This window comes from Equus asinus, chromosome 21 (assembly GCF_041296235.1).
Source record: "Equus asinus isolate D_3611 breed Donkey chromosome 21, EquAss-T2T_v2, whole genome shotgun sequence".
In the NCBI taxonomy this organism is placed as follows: domain Eukaryota; kingdom Metazoa; phylum Chordata; class Mammalia; order Perissodactyla; family Equidae; genus Equus; species Equus asinus.
Window position 1 is genome coordinate 13,590,478 of NC_091810.1, and position 16,900 is coordinate 13,607,377.

General features: G+C 58.6%; 1 protein-coding gene across 3 annotated transcripts in view; it reads right to left on the reverse strand.

Moving 5' to 3' along the window:
* IQSEC1 (IQ motif and Sec7 domain ArfGEF 1) overlaps positions 1-16,900 on the reverse strand; it is a 352,756-nt gene that overhangs the window by 164,914 nt on the left and 170,942 nt on the right. Inside the window, exon 1 of one of the 3 annotated variants that reach the window (XM_070493489.1) lies at positions 5,447-5,861. The exons of 1 other annotated variant lie outside the window; for it this stretch is intronic. In XM_070493489.1, the coding sequence (XP_070349590.1) occupies positions 5,447-5,469 (23 nt within the window). In that variant the 5' untranslated portion in view covers positions 5,470-5,861. Of the gene's footprint in view, positions 1-5,446; positions 5,862-16,900 lie in introns of those variants that run through there. One more of the 3 variants, XM_070493497.1, reaches the window with a different exon arrangement.

Sequence of the window (16,900 nt, forward strand, 5' to 3'; positions counted from 1 at the left end):
TAGCCCACTAGGCCTAGCACACAGACCGGTGCCTGATAACCACTGTGGGCTGAGTGAATGAATGAGTAAGTGGATGACGACCCCACAGCGAGCACCACTGATAGGCAGAATTAGCTGTATGTGAAAGAGCCAGAATGTCTGAAATGCAGCTTCTGCTTTCGGCAGCCACTGGCCCCTCTCCACCAGCTTCCTATGTGTTTCAGCATCACTGAGAACCAGCAAGAGCTGACTCTGCCACTCTGTTTCCAGATAAGGTCATAGGCCCAGAGAGGGAAAGAAGCCAGCCCAGGGTCACACAGCAAGGCAGGGGTAGAGCTGGAGTGGAGCATCCTTCTCCTGCTCTCTGAGCTCCCAGGAGGGCCGGGGCCTCAGAGACCAAGGGGCAGGGGTGAGTGGAGAGAGGGATAACAGGAGCCAATGAGCAGGTGTGGGAGGAGGGGTAGGCAGGAGCTGCCTGATCCACAGGCATTCAGGGGAAAGCCACTGGCCTCAAGTTGAGCTGGCAGGCGCTTAGTCAATACCTAGCAACAATGTGTCCTAGGCCCCTGCTGGTGGTGGCAAAAAGGTCTCATCCACGGGACCCAGGTGCTGGGACCCAGTCACTGCCAGTCGAGGCACCCTCAGTGCCAAGGATGAGGGGCTGAGCTGCAGCCACATTCTAGCTCCAGGCTGACCAGGCACGAGGCGGAGGGGGACAGAACCCTGTGGCCGGCGGTCTGGAACCTGCTCAGTGGCAAGCAGCAGGGTCCTTGTCACCCGGGTCTGCCTGGCCCTTGTCAGGCCCTCCGTCTGTCCACTTTCTGTGCACCTGACTCCTTTCTCAAGGGCAGACAGACCAGGGCTGGTGAAGAGAGGGGTCTGGGGAATAAGGTCAGACCCTTCCCCACAGGATGGCTCCAGGAGGCGGGAGACAGGGCCAGGGAGTGCTGATGATAAAGGGCGCGGCTGGGACCAGCCCCACCGGTCCTGGCTTTGGGAATGTCCTTAAGAGGAAGCGGGGGTCCCTGTGCAGGCCACCAGGCACCAGCTCAGGCCAGACCTGACCTGAGTGTGGAGGTCAGATGGGGGATGAAGAGGGAGGGGATCTTTCTCGCCCCAGGCGCAGCGCCGGCCTGTTAGACTTCGGCCCGGGGTGTCCTCAGGAGCATCGGCTCCCGCCCAGTGCCTGCAGATCTGGGGGTGCAGGCCTTGCTCCTTCCCACCTAGCCTGCAGGGGGCCAGCTCCTCCTCCCCTGCAGTTTTCCTGGCTGCCCCAAGTGAGGTGCCCTGGGAGGGGGACCTTGCTGCTCCGGGGACACGTGTGCCCTGCTGTGGGTATGGGAAAAGGACAGTGGAGAGCCCTGCCCGGCCTCCCCCTCCCACTTCCCACACAGTCCAGCAATGTAAGCAGGCCCTGACCAGAGCCCTTCAGGGCCCCCACGGCCCACTGCCCGCAAGGGGAGCCCCCTCGCACTCCAGATGCCTCCACCCCGGGGCCTGCCGGCACCTCCGGCCTCACCTCTCTCTTCCTTCTCCTCCTCACTTGCGGCTTAGGCCAGACACAACTTCCTTCCGCCAAAGCCTTCAAGATAACAGCACTACAGCTGGGCTGTGGGTTCAAGCCCCTGCTCTTCCCCTCATTGGGTGACGCCTGGGGTCAGTGCCTCACTACACCGTCTGCTCAATGCGGGTAACAACAGCCGCCTCCCGGGGCGCTGTGGAGGTCGACTGACCTAAGGCCTCCAAAACGCTCGTAACTGCAGTCTGCTGCCGTGGGCTTTCCTGAAGCGCTCTCTCCCTGACCACTCAGCAAACCCCCTCCACCCCACACGCCTGCCGCAGGACGCAGGGACCTCCCGTCCCGGGTCCCCTGCCTGTCCCAGCCCTGGGCTCTTTTACTGACACTGTTGACGCACATTGTCTTCCCCGCAGGCTCCCAGAGGCAGAAACTACTCCTTACTTGGCCCTGTCCACTGCTCAGGGGGTGCCCAGCACAGGGTCCACAGTCACTCACCCAGCAAAGGCCCACTGGGCAGTCACTACGTGCCCACACTTCTCCAGGCGCTAGCGAGGGTGGCAGCTGACACACGGTCAGCCCCTCTGCCCTGGTACAGCTGACGCTCACTGGAAAAGATGGACAACCCAGCGAGGATGCAGCAGCGGACCAGACGGAGCCCGCGCAGGGCAGGGACAGGGGAGGGAAGGCCAGGAGGGAGCTGCAGTGGAGACGTGGGGGCTGGAGCAGAGTGCTGGAGGGCTGGAGAAGGGTCCGGGAAGTCCCAGGCAGAGTGAGTGCACGGGTGAACGAGTGAACGAGCGAGGCGAGAGCCGGCCCGCATCAGCCCCGAGCAGCTCCCAGTCTCACACGCTCACTGCAAACTCCCCACAGCCCAGCTTCCCGTGTTCAAGGAGCACACGCGCGCGGCACCAGGGGGACGCCGGCCACCGTGCAAGTGCAGTTACAGTTGGAAGGGGGCTGGCCTTAATTAAGACTCCATTAATTAAGCTGCCAGTACGGTAATGACCTCGGCTGTTAGCAAATTTGATTAAGGAACTGATTCTTGAAAGCCTCAGGATTCCCCCCATTTCATTAATAAATCTCCACTTTTGTCGTTGTCCTTTATCCTGTTCACGGCGCCACCTCTGCAAGTGACTGAGTTCCCAGAGGGGACCTGCCTGCCTCTTGACGACAGAGTCTAGACTCCATAACGCTCTCTTGGGGGCCCTGAGGGTGGAGGGGAAGAAAGTGGAGGTCAGGGAGGCGGGGAACCGGTGGGAGGCCCCCTGGCAGGTCTCCTCAAAGCTGTGGGACCCCCGGGCCGGCCATGCGCAGGGCGCTGGAGCAGGCCTGGCCTTGTCTGGCGTGTGGCATCCTGGGGGAGGGTACTACTGCAAACAGTGCAGCAGGAAAAGCCATGTGACCCCAGTCAAGTCCTACCCTCCCTGAGCCTCACTGTCCTCCTCTGTAAACTGGGGTCGATAACACCCCATTTTACAGTAGTTTGTGAGAATCAGCGAGGCCACCAGCAGGAGAAGCTTTGACACTGGCGACGATGCTACTGTGTTTCAAGCTGCCCTGACAGGTGAACATGTGCACAGTCAATGCCCCATCCCCCCACGTGGGAAGCCCTGGTGACAACGAGGATTGAGCAGCAGGTGCTGGGAGTCTGGGTGAGTGTGAACGGGGACTCAATACGCTTACAAGTGTCCGCTGGGTAACCTCAGCAGGGCCTGCTCTGGGTCTCAAAATCCTTCTATGAGGACAGGGGCAATCGCTCCTCTCCAGCCACCACCTCCCTGGTCTATCTGCCATCTCTGTGCCCACAGGTTTGGTGGCAGCATGTGGGAGGATGGCCTGGATGTCACAGCGCCAGACTGTGGAGCCTGAGAGCTGCAGAAGCATGTAAAGACGCACAGGAATGGGAGGTGGGGAGTGCAGAGCCCCGGACAGGCGCGCCCTGCCCCCGGCCCTGCTCCTCTCCCAGGCAAGCGGCCAAAACAGTCTTAACCCACTGGTCAGCAAAGCCGCCAGGGGCCACGTGTTAAAATGCATGTTCCTGGGCCCCTGGCAGCCCGGACGAGGCTGTATTGGTATTGGGAGGGGTACTGGAATCTACCGTAAGTACCTGTGTCCCTGGCAACATCGGGACCCAATAGGCTTGGGCCGCACTGCCCTGGGAAGCAGCTGCGTCTGTGAACATCAACCACAGCTGTACATTAAAACCACGTGAGAACTAACAAGATCCTGATGCCTGAGGCCTCCCCAGACCCATAAACCAGAACCTCTCGGGGCTGGGGGACCCAGGCACGGGTGTTTTAAAAACTCGCCTCAGTGATTCTAGCGTGGAGCCTGGGCGCACCCTACCCCAGGCTAGTACGCTCCAGGTTTCCAGGGGGAACTGCGTTGAGCCTCAATTTCCCCATCTCTAAAATGAGAGTCTTAGTGCCTGTCCAGCCAAGGCTGCTGTAAGGCTGCCATCACCCAGCATCAGAGGCAGGGCGCTCAGCTGAGTGCGCAACACGGATTGTCACGTTTCACCCTAATGACGTCTCCCCTCCCCTGGGGTTTAACAGCCCTGAGAGTTGAGAATTCCTCTGACATCGACTCCTGGGCCCAGGCAAAGACGTGGCAGGAAGGGGGCAGCTGTCTCCGGAGGACCCATTCCAGCAACGATGGTGGACGTTCGCGCAGGGAGAGGATTTACGATTTGTTTCCAAAAATATGGCCGGGGCCTCGTCACAGGGAGTAAGAGCCTGGCGTGTTCTGCTCACAACAACAAACCAACCTGTGGGCTCTTCCACTAAAAAAGCGAGTGAACATCACAGCACACCACACACACAGGCCACCTCCGTCACCTGCGGGCTCCCGTCTGAGCCCACTAACGTGCTTCCTTTCCTTCACGCTCCATTAGTGAGAGAGCTGTCCCTCAATGCGGTGGGGGGGGGGGGATTGCTGCTGAACTAGGGGCTCCACAGGGTCTTGTCATCATATAGGGGGTTGTGAGGCCCTGGAGTAGCCCCGCAGATGCCCCCTATGCAGTGCTCCAGGCCTCTCCCTTTTAGTCCTGGGGACTGAGCCAGCCCAAGAGGGTCCAGCTCTGCTCTCTGGCCTGCAACGTCTGAGGTCACTGAACAACACCCGACGGCCCAGGTGCTGGGCAAGCTCCCCAGAGCAAGTGGAGATTTGGGGCTGCGTCTCAGCCACCGTGGCCTCAGGCCCCCAAGGAGGGGGCCCACGAGGCCAGAGACCAAAGGTTGCTCACTCCAGAACAGCATGCTGCAGAGCCCCAGAGAGCTGTGAGGGAAGCTGGAATTCTCATCTGATGCCCCTGGGAAGCCTGGCCTAACGAGGCACGGCCTTCAGTTTCCATAAATACCCGGAACCGTGATGTCACCGCCCCGTGCAGACTTTAACAGCTTCTGCTGCTGGCGTCAGGCCCAGGAGACAGGCACTCTGCCGCTGGCCCACAGGACACCTGGATGGAACAGGGGGACACTGATTCCCCCTGCTCGTGATGGCAGGCTGGCTCTTCACCTGTCCACAGAGGACACAGCATCCTGTCCCCACCCCAACCTTCCTGCCAGCCTTCCATCACGCATGGCTGAAGTGTGGGTCACAGATGAGCTGGCATGAGAGGCTTCTTCCAAGCAGGCATGCTGAGGGCTACAGCAAATGCTGAAATGGTAGCAGTGGGTCTGGGGACCCTGGACCTGGATTTAGGGGGGTACCTGCCCTCTGAGATAGGGAATTTCACAGCCTGATGGAGATGCGCTAACAGCTTTTTTCTCATCATCACCACCGACAAACACCTCTGTTACAGAGGACAAATGCTGGCATCTCTGCCGAGTGGCCAGCTCCCTCTGCAAGCCACCTGCACAGCAACCTGCTTCTCCTCCACCGAGCCCCCCGTCCAGCTCCAAGCTCAGCTGGGGCCCCTGTGGCCTTGGGCCTGCCACGTATACTCACAAATAGCGTCTTCTGCAAGCCATCCTGTCTGGGGGCAGTTTTCCCCTTCTCTCTCTCTCCCTCTCCAGCTGGGAAGGCTGAGCGTGGTTAGAGGAGGCAGGATGCTCAGGCGAGAAGTGCAGGGGAATAAAATTAAATCAAGGGGCGAGTCACATTCCTGGAGGTGGAGGGCTCCACCACGGAGGCTGGGGCGGGAGCAGGGGGATGGCAGCACGGGCTCCAAGGGGCTCCTGGCACGCCGGGCTCACACTGTGTCCAGGAGCCCGCGAGGACGTGGAGTCACCATGGTCGCCAGGTTGGGCAGGGGCGTCGGCCTCTCTGCTACCTGGGACCACGTCGGGCTCGTCCCCTCCCGCACATCCGGGGTGGCGGGGCGCGGGGATAAGGAGGTGAAGGCTGGGGGGAGTCTGCGCCGGCTTTGCTCTGGCAGCATCCGGAGGAGGGGCGGGCGCGCGAGAGCCTCCCCCCGCGCCCAAGAAGCAACGTAGTGCGGCCGCGCTGGACCAATCGCCGAGGCGCTCGTCGCCATGGTAACTGCAACAGCAGGCGCGGCCGCCCCGTGGAGCCCTCCCTGCAAAGTCACCCACCAGGCGGAGAGCGCCGGCGCGGGCCCCTTCCTGGCCGGCGCTGGAAACCTGGAAATCTGTTGCTAAAATGCACGCACCGCCTGGGAAGCTGCGATGACGCTGCTTTCCAGGGTGGCCTCTCTGTCTTTGGCACGTTGACATGCCAGCCACGGAGTGCACAGGGCTGGCGCTCTGGAGTCAGGCCTACCGATTCCAAGACTGGCTCTGCTTCCGAAAGGCCATGAGACCTTGGGCAAGCCACTTCTCTTCTGGGAGCCTTGATTTATGCTACCATAAAATGGGATAACAGCTATGTCACAGGGTTCCAGGAGGGCCCTCCACACACAGAAGCTGCACAGATGCATAGCTGTTATCATTTGTGCTGGCCATGTCCTGGGGCTAGGGAGAATTTCCGGTCTAGCTGTGGCACTCATTCTTCATTCACCCACTCTCTCACCCATTCATTCAACAAGCATCCGGGAGCACCTTCCACACGCCAGGCACTGCTTTTGAACTGCTAACAGTGGGCAGTACGGCAAAATATCTGCCCTCATAGTGTTTACATTCTGAGGGGGAAAAAGGAAAGCGACATGGTGTCATATATATAATTTTGCATGGCAATAAGGATTGGGATAAAAATAAAGCAGAAGGGGGAAAGGAGGGGGAGGGGAGAGGGAGAGAAGCCATCTGGCTCAGATGAAGCAGTAAGGAAGGCTTCTCTAAGAGGACCCATGTGGGCTGAGACCTGAATCATGGAAGATCCAGGGGAGGAGCCCTCCAGGCAGAGGGAAGACCTGTGTCAAGGCCCTGAGGCAGAAATAAGCTGAGCGTGTGTGAGTAACACTGAGGAGGCCAGAGTGGCTGGAGTGAGCAAGCCACAGAGAGGTGAAGGTGACAGGGTTACTGTCCGTCCTCCCCTCCCAGATTCACTTTTCTTTCATACACAGATCTCTCCCTTCTTATCTGATGCTTAACTGATCAGAGTCTGTTTCCTCATCTGTAAATCAGGAAATCCAAGCCTATTAACATATATATACATAACTTTTACATGTATTATAATCCTCATGACAACCTCAGTGAGATATAATATTATCATCCTATTTTAGAGGAGGAAACTAAAGCCAGAGGCTCACACAGCCGGTGGGTGGTATGCCAGGGCAGTCTGGCTCCAGAGTCTTGGCTCTTAAGCGCTTGCAAAACTTCCTCATTGGGAAGATGACATGCGAGAACGGGTACGAAGGCCCTGGCCCCTGGTTGGCAGCCCCGAGGGCCACTCCCTTCTTCTTCCCATCCTCTCTGGACTCTCAAACTCGCTGAAATTAGAGGAAGAAAGGAGGCTGGATCCTTGAGTTTTGTTCCTTTCTTTTATGTGGAGGAAAGAGAGCTCAGAGCGGGCAAGTTACTTGTCTGAAATTACACAGCAATGAGTGGCAGAGGTGGGACTGGAACCCAGTTCTTCTGGCTGCCTGTCCTCATATGGAGCAGGAGGAGAGCTGAGGCAGCTGGCTGACAGAGGTGAGGGGCACCGGGACTGCACAGTGCTTCCTGACTCGCCCTCCTGAATAGAATCTCTGAATGACCAGTCTTCCTACAGAATGGACTTCTCTCCCAGAGGAGAATCTGTCATGTTAGTGGGCTGGACAGGGTGCAGAGCCTGCCCCATCTCTCTCCTCACTTGAGTTACACGAAATGTTAATAACAACACAAAAATTACAACTGCAGCCACAAGGGCTTCATGAGGCAGTTTCGTGTCAGGCCTGATGGCAGTGAGCCCTCAGAGGCAGCCTGTGCAGTGGGTTAGTCACACTCCACTCAGAGAGGCCTCGCCTCTGCGCAGTGGGGAGCCAAGACTTGAACCCACGCTCTGACCCCTGAGCCTGGGCCCAGCAACTCACTTACGCCCTCCGCAAAGCGGGCTTACTGTATCACGTCCACTTTCCAGAGTAGGAGACCGAGGCTCGGAGTGGTGAAGGGGTGGCCCCCGACTGCAGCGGCTCTGGCGGCCCCTGCCTGGGCTTCCTCTCTCTTGGTTGTGGGGCTCCTCGGGGCCGTGACACCCATCGGCACGGCCACGGCTCCTCGGCACTTCCTCCTCATAAACTCACATGTATGTTTCTTATATGTGATGCTGTGATTTCAAAATCGGGCCGATGGCACAGAGCCCGGCGCTCAGAGACAAGCGCCACGAGTGTGGATGTGTAAGGCCCTGGGGGGTGCGCAGCAGGATGGGCTGTTCTGATGCTGCCAGTGGGCGTCAGCACCCGTCAAGCACAAGGGAGCCTCCAGAAGCCGTGGAGCTGATTCAACTCTGGTCTCTGATTCGAGAACCGCAGGCTGCCTTTCAGGAAGTGGCCGTCGTCGCTGAGCAACAGGGCACGCCCCCTGCACCCAGTGTGTGTGAGGGCTCCACCTGCACCATCACATCAGGCCTCACTGCCACTACCATGGTGGGTGCATCAGCCCGCTTTCCGAATGTGCAGCCTGCGGTCCTGAGAGGGCCCGAGGGTGCACGGTCAGGAAGTGGAGCTGAGGGCTCTGCACAGAGTGGCAGGCTGCCCCAGCTCTAACCAGGTGCCGGAAGTGGGCAGGGGGTGTCAGCTGCCTTTCAGGGTTGTAACTGCAGGCTCGCCCGTCCACCACTTCTGCAGGCCTGGGGCTGGGGCACTGCGTCCATGGGTGCTGGAACAGCCCCCTCACCCAGCGGCGCCCACTCTCTGGGTCACCCTGGAAATGCCCACATTCACCCCCCGACACACACTGTTACTGGGGACCCCTGGAAGCAGCCTGGCCTGGAAGGAGGAAGCAGCTGTCAAAGCAGGTAGGGAAACATCTCATATCTGGGACTTCCCTCCTCGACTGGAAAATTCCAACCTGCGGCCGACAGGCACAGTCACACAGAGCATCTCCTCCCTCAGCCTGCAGCTGACGCACCCCATCGTCTCCCCCGTGAAAGGAGCACAATGGCAACCGGGCAGAGGGAAGATAGAGGCCCGAGCGTGTCAGCACAGTCCCAGGGCATGGGGCCTTCTGGCTGGCGGCCCCGAGTCCTGGGGACTGAGCATCTCCCCTCTCACCCTTCTCACTCCCCGACTGTTCCATTTGTGGACACGCAGAACCATCAACATTCTGACTCTCAAGTCGCAGAATCACAAATCCTTCAAGTTCAAGAATTTCTTTTTCCTTTCTGCTTAAGCTTTACATTTTAAAGAAATGAAACCTCAATCACACAAGTAACATGAAAATCTCTTCTCCTTAAACAAAATAAAACCCCCTTGACCACTCCCCTAACCTGACTCCCCTCTCCCATCTCTGCAGAGGTAACCGCTGTCATCTGTTTGGAGCACATCCTCCCAAAACTTTTCTTGTGCACTTAGCTACGTATATACGCCTAGAGAAAATATAAAGTATTACGTGGACCCTAAAAGAATGGCATCATATCAAGTTACGAAATTTAAAAAAATTTAAATACACCAAAAGGCACAGAGATGAATACCAGCCACCCGTGACAAGAATTAGACGGAAGGAAGGAACGTGATGGAAGCCACAGCTGGGCCTCTGCTCTGGCCGTTACCAGTCCCCCATCCTCGCGGACCACAGAGAAGGAAGGCGCTCTCAGGGCGAACCCCTTCTGCACGGTACCCCACGCAGACACCCACTGGCGAACGACTGGAGAGCTGGCACGTGCTTGTAAACTTCCCATAAGTGGGATCGCACCGCGTGCGGTTCTCCGTCCCTTTCTCTCCCCGCTCGACCTTGCACTGAATCGCGGAACCTCTAACCCACAGGTTCTTCCACGTGGAGCGTCCAAATCGCCGGGGGGCGGGGAGGGGAGCGCGAGTTCCTGACAGCCCTGCAGAGCGCAGCGCCCCTGCCCCTCACGGGCGGCAGCGGGGGAGGGATGATCGCTGGAAACGTATGGGCTTCTGGAAGCTGGCATGAACCCCCTCTGCAGGGCGCCAAGAACTACCAAGGCGCCCTGTCCCTTGTCCTGGGGAGAAGACCAGAGCCGGACCCAGGGCAGCAGAGCAGGGGTCCCTGACGTGCCACAGAGACACAGCGGCTGCTGCTTCCTGGTACCATCTTGGATCCCTGGCCAGTGGCAAGCTGGAAGCCACAGGGTTGGCGTCAGTCCCTGCTCTCCCATCGTTGTGCCAGCCTGGTCAAGGACGGCCAGCCCCTGGAGCCCGCCAAGGCCCAGGAGGAGCGGGGCGCCTGGTCCTCGGCTGCTCCGGCAGAGGCTTGCGGTGCGTGTGGGCTGCTGGCTGGAGAGCGCGGGGCGGGAGGCCCAGCTGCTCGGTGAGCCAGTTTGCAGCCTGGGGCTCTGCATCCTGCTCCACTTGCCCCCTGTGCGCGGCCCTGGGAGACGAGGCTGAGCGTGAGCGTGAACAGAGGCCTCATCGGCGAGAGCTGGCGTCCTGAGGCTTGTGTGGGGCAGGACAGGGCTCCAGGGCCCAGCCACAGACGCGAGGCCAGAGACAGCACATAGATGAGGGACCCCTTCACCACTCCCCGCAAGCCCCTGCACCTTCTCGGCAGGTAGTGTAGCCTGGTGGCTGAGGCCAGGAGCCGCCTCTGCCTCCAGCTCTGTGACTTTGGGCAGGTGACCCGCCCGAGCCCCCTCCGAAAGTGTTAGCTAGTTTGCAGCTGCTGTTGTGTTTTCGAGCCAGGCTGGGCTGCCAGAAAGCTCGCAGGACTGAAGCTCTCTGGGTCCTGGAGGTCAGAGGGTCGGGCTACGGCCCACACCCTCAGCGTGAGGCTGACCAAGGGCAGGCAGCACTGAGGAAGATTTGGTGTCTGGTCCTGCCCACACAACGGCTCCTATTTCTCACCCTTCCTGTATTAATATTTGCCTACTATTTGTCTTTAAATGTAAAATAATTTTTATTTAAAAACTAAATGGGGTTGGCCCGGTGGCCTAGTGGTTAAATTTGGCACACTCTTATTAAGCAGCCTGGGTTTGGCTCCTGGGTGAGGACCTACACTGCTCTGTTAGTGGCCATGCTGTGCTGGTGGCCCACACACTAAAAAATAGAGGAAGATTGGCACAGATGTTAGCCCAGGGCAAATCTTCCTCAGGGAAAAAACAAAACAACTAAACTTTCTGTCACTGTTGTAAAGCGTGTACTTGACAGGCTAGTTACTTCCCTCCACCAATAAACATTCAAATAAATATGGTCATGAAAGAAGCAGTGCTCACATGAGCCCTCCCGAGGCCTGGAGGTCAGAAAGCCCCAGACCGGGAAGCCCCTCGCTGACATTGAGGACTCCTGGTGAGGTGGGCAGATAGGGGGCAGGGGGACGGCCCTGCTCACGGGCTGGGTCAGAGGCCGAGGGACCTGTATGCAGTGCTCAGGGAGGTCCCAGGGCTGCTCAAGGACACTGCTGGGCTGGTAACTGCCCCTTCCCCTTCCAGGACACCCCCTGCCCTTCTCTGCTGGAGGGTTCTGTGTGTGTGTTCAGTCACGCATATGTGCATACGTGCATCTGTCCATCTCAGTAACTTCCACTGCTCCTTGCAAATAGGGTGGAGGAGGTCTCTGAGACCAGTGTGAAGGGGCAGCAACCCCCTACTGCCACCTTACATCGGCCCCAGGCTGGTCTGCAGGGTCTGTCTCCTCCTGGGTCTTCACGGGAATCTACAAAGCCATGTTGGCTGTGTGTGAGGTTGGAGACCATCTCTGCCCAGCCCCAGCCCGGGACCACACAGCAGCGCTAACTCTCCATCCACTGCCCCTCCCTCCATAAACTGCTGACCAACACCTGCTTCGGGCCAGCACTGGGACTCGGGCTGGGACTCAGGCTGGCCCGTGAGAGGTAGGCTCTGAACTCATGAACTCTGGTTCATGGCATTGCAGGGAGAGAGAAACTTCCAACTTAAACGTCAGCTTAAACCTAAAAGACAAGAGCCAGCGCTTTATGTGGGGCCCCTTGAGAAGGAAATCAGTGCAGGGGAAGCCAGACCGAGAGCAGAAGAGAGACAGGTCCTAGTGTCATCAGCGGAGCCTCTGGATCCAGCCGCACCTGAAGCTTTAAGGTTATGTGAGCTGGTAGCCCCATTTCATTTATGCCAGTTTGAAGTGGGCTGTCAGTCACTTGAAACCCAGAGTCCTAATAAACGTGCCTTCTAATAGTTGGAATACTGAGTGATTATTATAATATTGAGTGATTGTTTCAATAGAAATGTGCACAGAATACTATGTGAGTGTGAGGGAAGGAGGGATGAGTTCTTTGGTGAAAAGGGATATAGGCAGGAAAAATGGAAGTTTCCTGGAGGGCAGGATGTTGAAGCTGAGCTGTGAAGGACGAGTAGAAGCTTGTCAGACAGTCAGCGCATGGAAAGGCATTACTCGTGGACAGAACAGCATGTGCAAAGGCCTGGAGGGGAGGAGCAGAGGGTAATGAGGTTCGACCTGCCACGGGGCATGGGCTTCATCGTGAGGGTAATGGGGAGCCCCAGAAGGCTTCTGAGCAGACAAGGGACGTGAGATTAAACATGCGATTGAACAGACCCCTTCAAACGGGGTGGGTCGGGGGGGATTGGAGGGGAGAGGGGGAAGGGTGAGGAGAGGTCGGGCAGAGCCCTGGGGACACGACAATTAAAGGAAGAAGGAAAGCTGGCAGAGGAGGTGGAGAGGAGCTGCGGCCTGGGAGAAACTGACGAGCTCGCGCCCCCAGCGCGGCTCTCACGCCTTCCAGTGACTGTCCGGGCCAGCGTGCTCTCGCCCGCCTGGACCTGCTGCGCTCCCCAGCCCCCAACCTGCCGTCCTGCCGTCTGCCGTCCTTCCTGGGCCCACCAGCTGCCCTGCCCTCCACAGTGACGCAGCCCCTCCCTCCCACAGTTCTCTCCCCGCCCCCTCCCGAGGATCTGAGACGACAAAGAACGACAGAAAAGAAGATGCTCAAAGACATTCGTCACAGCATTATTTGCAACAATAAACAAACTAAAACCTCAAACAAGTATTAAGGTAAATGTCCGGTATTGGGAGCTGGCTGAAAATACCTGGTCACTGCACGTAATGGGCATCATGTCCTTTAAAAGAGATGTTTACGGGCAATGATGTTGACAACTGCTAGTAAAAAAAAAAATAGGTTATCGAAGCATATACGCAGTGTGAACATCCCGTGACACCCACACGGCTGGAGGCAGGCCTGGAGGACACGCAGGATGTGCTAGTCAATAGAGGGCACCTCTTGGTGCGGGAATTATGGATCAACTTTATTTCCCTCTTAATTTTCCAGATTTTCTACAACACGCTTAACTATAATAAGGGAAAATATATTATTACAAAAAATTCTTCAGTCATCTGAAAACAACTGAAAAGACCCAAGAGTCAATGTTAAAAGGAAGAGGAGACCGGCGTTCTGCAGGCCACCCTCAAGTGAGGAGTAGACGGCCGTGGTCTGTGTCCCGGGTCCTCGCCCCTCTCCGCCCGACTCTCCCCTCCGAGGAGCAGCGCCCGCCCCGCCCCTCGCAGAGGGCTGCAGGGGACAGCGGACGCGTGAATGTACAACGCACGTGCCGCACAGAAGACTGGGCTCTGTGACAGGCGTTCCTCAAAAGTGGCCGCATCCCCAGGGTCCAAAACTCCCGCCGCCGGGAAACGGCCCTGCAGCCTGGAACACGGCTACTGGCGCCCGGCCGCAGCCCAAGCGGCTCTCAGGGGACGGGCACCCGTGGTGACTTCGCCATCCCGCAGAGCCCCCTTATAGTTTCCAAGGTCCTGTCGTAGCCGTCACCGAAGTGAGCCCCCAGGCAGCCTTCTGACGCAGGGGTCATACCCATTTACAGAGGTGGCCTGTCCCACCTGGGGGCCCGGGCGTGTGCCTGCAGGCCCTGGAGAGGCTCCGCTGGGCTCGCAGGGGCTGCCAGATCCTTCCTGCCGAGCTTCCTGCCCAGCTGGGAGGCGGAGTCTTCGGGAAGGACCGAGGGGCAGGGCTGACCTGGATGTGCCGAGCCCTGGGGTCGCCTCTCACCCCCACTGCCAGGTGGCTGTGGCCAGGTTTCCCTCTGTCAGTCACCTGCTCGTCCTCACCCTGGGAGGGGACTTAGGCCAGCCTGGGCTGGTCTGAACGGTGACCTGGGCTGCCAGTGGTGCCCGTGCTGCAGGGCTGGGTCCCTGGGCACCCGGCCCAGAGAGACACAACCTGTCTGGTCCCACGAGGGCCGCTCCGGGGCAGATAGGGGTGGGGGGCCTGGGGTGCAGCAGGCATGGATCTGCCCAGGTCTGCGCTCAGGTCTCCCCTACGCTCACCTGCTGTGTGACCTTGGGCAAGTGGCTGCCCATCTCTCAGTCTCCATTCCTGCCTGGGAAATCGGGAAAAGCGGAGTCCTCACGAGAAGGACACAAGAGGGTTACAGTACACAGTACATGCTCAGTGAGGACAGGCTCAACATCAGCGCGGCCACAGTACTGTCTCTGTCTCAAAGAGGGTCGAGCCCTGGGGAAGGGTGTGGGAGAAGCTGGGTGCACAGGCCACCCCGGGGCTGGGGCCAGAGGGAGACTTTTCCTGGGAGGACCAGAGACTTTCTCTGCCTGGTTGGGGCTACTGCCTATTCATTCTATGGCACATCCTGTTACATACATGCAAATCAGACCCATCCCCCTCCGGCTTCCCACTGCGCTCAGAATGAAATCTGCACGCTGGCCTGGCTCCAGGCTCTGCCACCCCCATTCCCCCAGCAACATTCGGCCCTTTGCCTGCTCACTTCCATGCCACCCTTGTTCCTGCCTCAGGGCCTTTGCACATGCTGTTCCCACTGTCAGTACACCCTTTCCCCGGATCTCTGCCTGGCTGGCTCTGCTCAGGTCTCAGCTCAGAGGTCTCTTTCTTAGGGCGCCTTTCCAGAACCCTCCCACTGAAACGGCCCCCTGGCTGCCTGTTTATTTCATCCAGAGCATTGTAAATCATCTCGTCTCATTGTCTCGTTGTTCTTTTTTCAACATCGTCTTCCCTCAAGAGAACGTTGGGTCCACAGGGCAGGGCCACCACCTGCCTTGGTCATGGCAGCACCCTCCAGTGCACTGATGGGGCCTGGCACACAGCAGGTACCTAGTAAATGTTCACCAACTGAAAGAACAAATGAACGGCCTCAAGCCACACTCGCAGGCTCAGCCCAGCTGGATGAAGGGAACACGGGGGCCACCCTGCAGCTTCTCCTCATTTCCTCACACCTCACGCTTTGTGGGTTTGGTAAAACTCCCACCCCAGACGAACATTCCTGCAACAGCCCACATCTGCACTGAGCGTCACTCACGCACCCGCACTAATGATAGGTCTTGTGATTATAGCTGATTTGCTGTGATTTCAGTTAGTGGCCGGATGGAATATTTGTATCTGGAAAGTTCCCCAGATGTGTTGGGGAGCTCCCAAATTTGCAGCTAGGGAGAAAAGGCTCTCGGTGCAGGAAGGGCCCCCAAGTGCGGGCAGGAGGCCTGAGGCAAGCCCTCTGCAACTATCCAGCCTCAGTCTCCCCATCTGGGAAATGGGCCAATGACACCTGCCCCCCCCCCCTCCCCCCCCGGGAAGGAGATGTGGACTGACTCCAACTCCCCCCACGGGGACTGTGCCACAGGCCAGAACCCTCTGCGCCAGGATCCAAGGAATGGCTCTCTTTAAATTGATTTTTTTCACTTGAACGTGTTTTAAAGGGAAACTTTTTTTCACTGTCCTAAATGGAAATCAGGGTCAGCTGCCGTAAACACAGCTCATGGCAGAGTGCCCCTGGGGCTCCCCAACACGAGGACGGTTTGTGTCTTCACTGTCTGTCTCTCCCACCGGAGGGGCAGCCCCTCGTCTGTCCTCTCATCTGTCCCCCCGGGGCTTAAACCCATGCCTGGCGCACAGTGGCTGAGGTTGCCCAGCCGCGGAACAGAAGGGTCCAAAGAAGCTGGCCATCCCCGAATCTGTTCATTCTGCACCTACCGAGTGTGGGCCCACTGTGCGCTGGCACCTGCTAGGTGTCTCCTGGTTCATCCCCCTCTGGCGGTTCCCTCCCAGGCTCTGCGCCTGGCTCCCCCTGTCCCCTCATGCGGGGCCTCTTCTTGTCCCCACTCCCCATGGTGGCCTCATCCAGCCTCCCGCCTCTGTAAACCCCCATCCACGGAGGATGCCCACGTTTATATCCCCAACCTTGACCTCTCTGCTGGCTCCTGACCTGAGGCCCTGCTGCCCCTGAGATGTGTCCCTCTGGAAGGACATCTAGGAGAGCACAGACCCAGTGCGCCCAGCGTGGCACTCCCCACCGTCCCCGAGTTCCACGCCGCCACAGCCTGGCTGTCTCGGAGAATGCCACCTTACCATGCACTTGCTCTCTCCTTCCGTCACGCGCCATGTCCCCGCCTGCTCTGACTCCTCCCCAGCCCCCCGCCCCATCCTGGGCTGGCCCCTCTGTCCCCTGGGTGACCGGAGCAGCCCCTACTCCCCCTGATTCTGGCCTGGCTCTTGACAGTCTGTCCACAGACAGCAGACAGACTGGTCCTTCAGCTAAGGTGAGACCATGGCGCCGTTCTATTCAGCATCCTCTGGAGCTCCCCTCATTCTGAGTGAAAGCCCAGTCCCTGCAATGACCCTCGAGGCCCTGTGTGACCCCTGACCTGTCTCCTGCCCCTCTCCCCATTGCTCACTCTGCCCCAGCCACAATGGCCTTTGTTTCCTCCAGCCTGCCAGGCCCTCTCCTGACCCAGGGCCTTTGCATGTGCTCTGCTTTTTGCCCAGGGAGATATTCAAAATATTTAACAACAGGCCTGACCACTCGGAAGTCCCTCCTGCTGGCTGAGTGCTAACTGCTTCATTGCAGCTCCTGGGGTGTCTGAGGGGCCAGGAGAGGGGCTGGACAACAGACCAGCAGGAGGGGGGCCACTCTGGGGCTCAGGCAGTGACCTGCAAC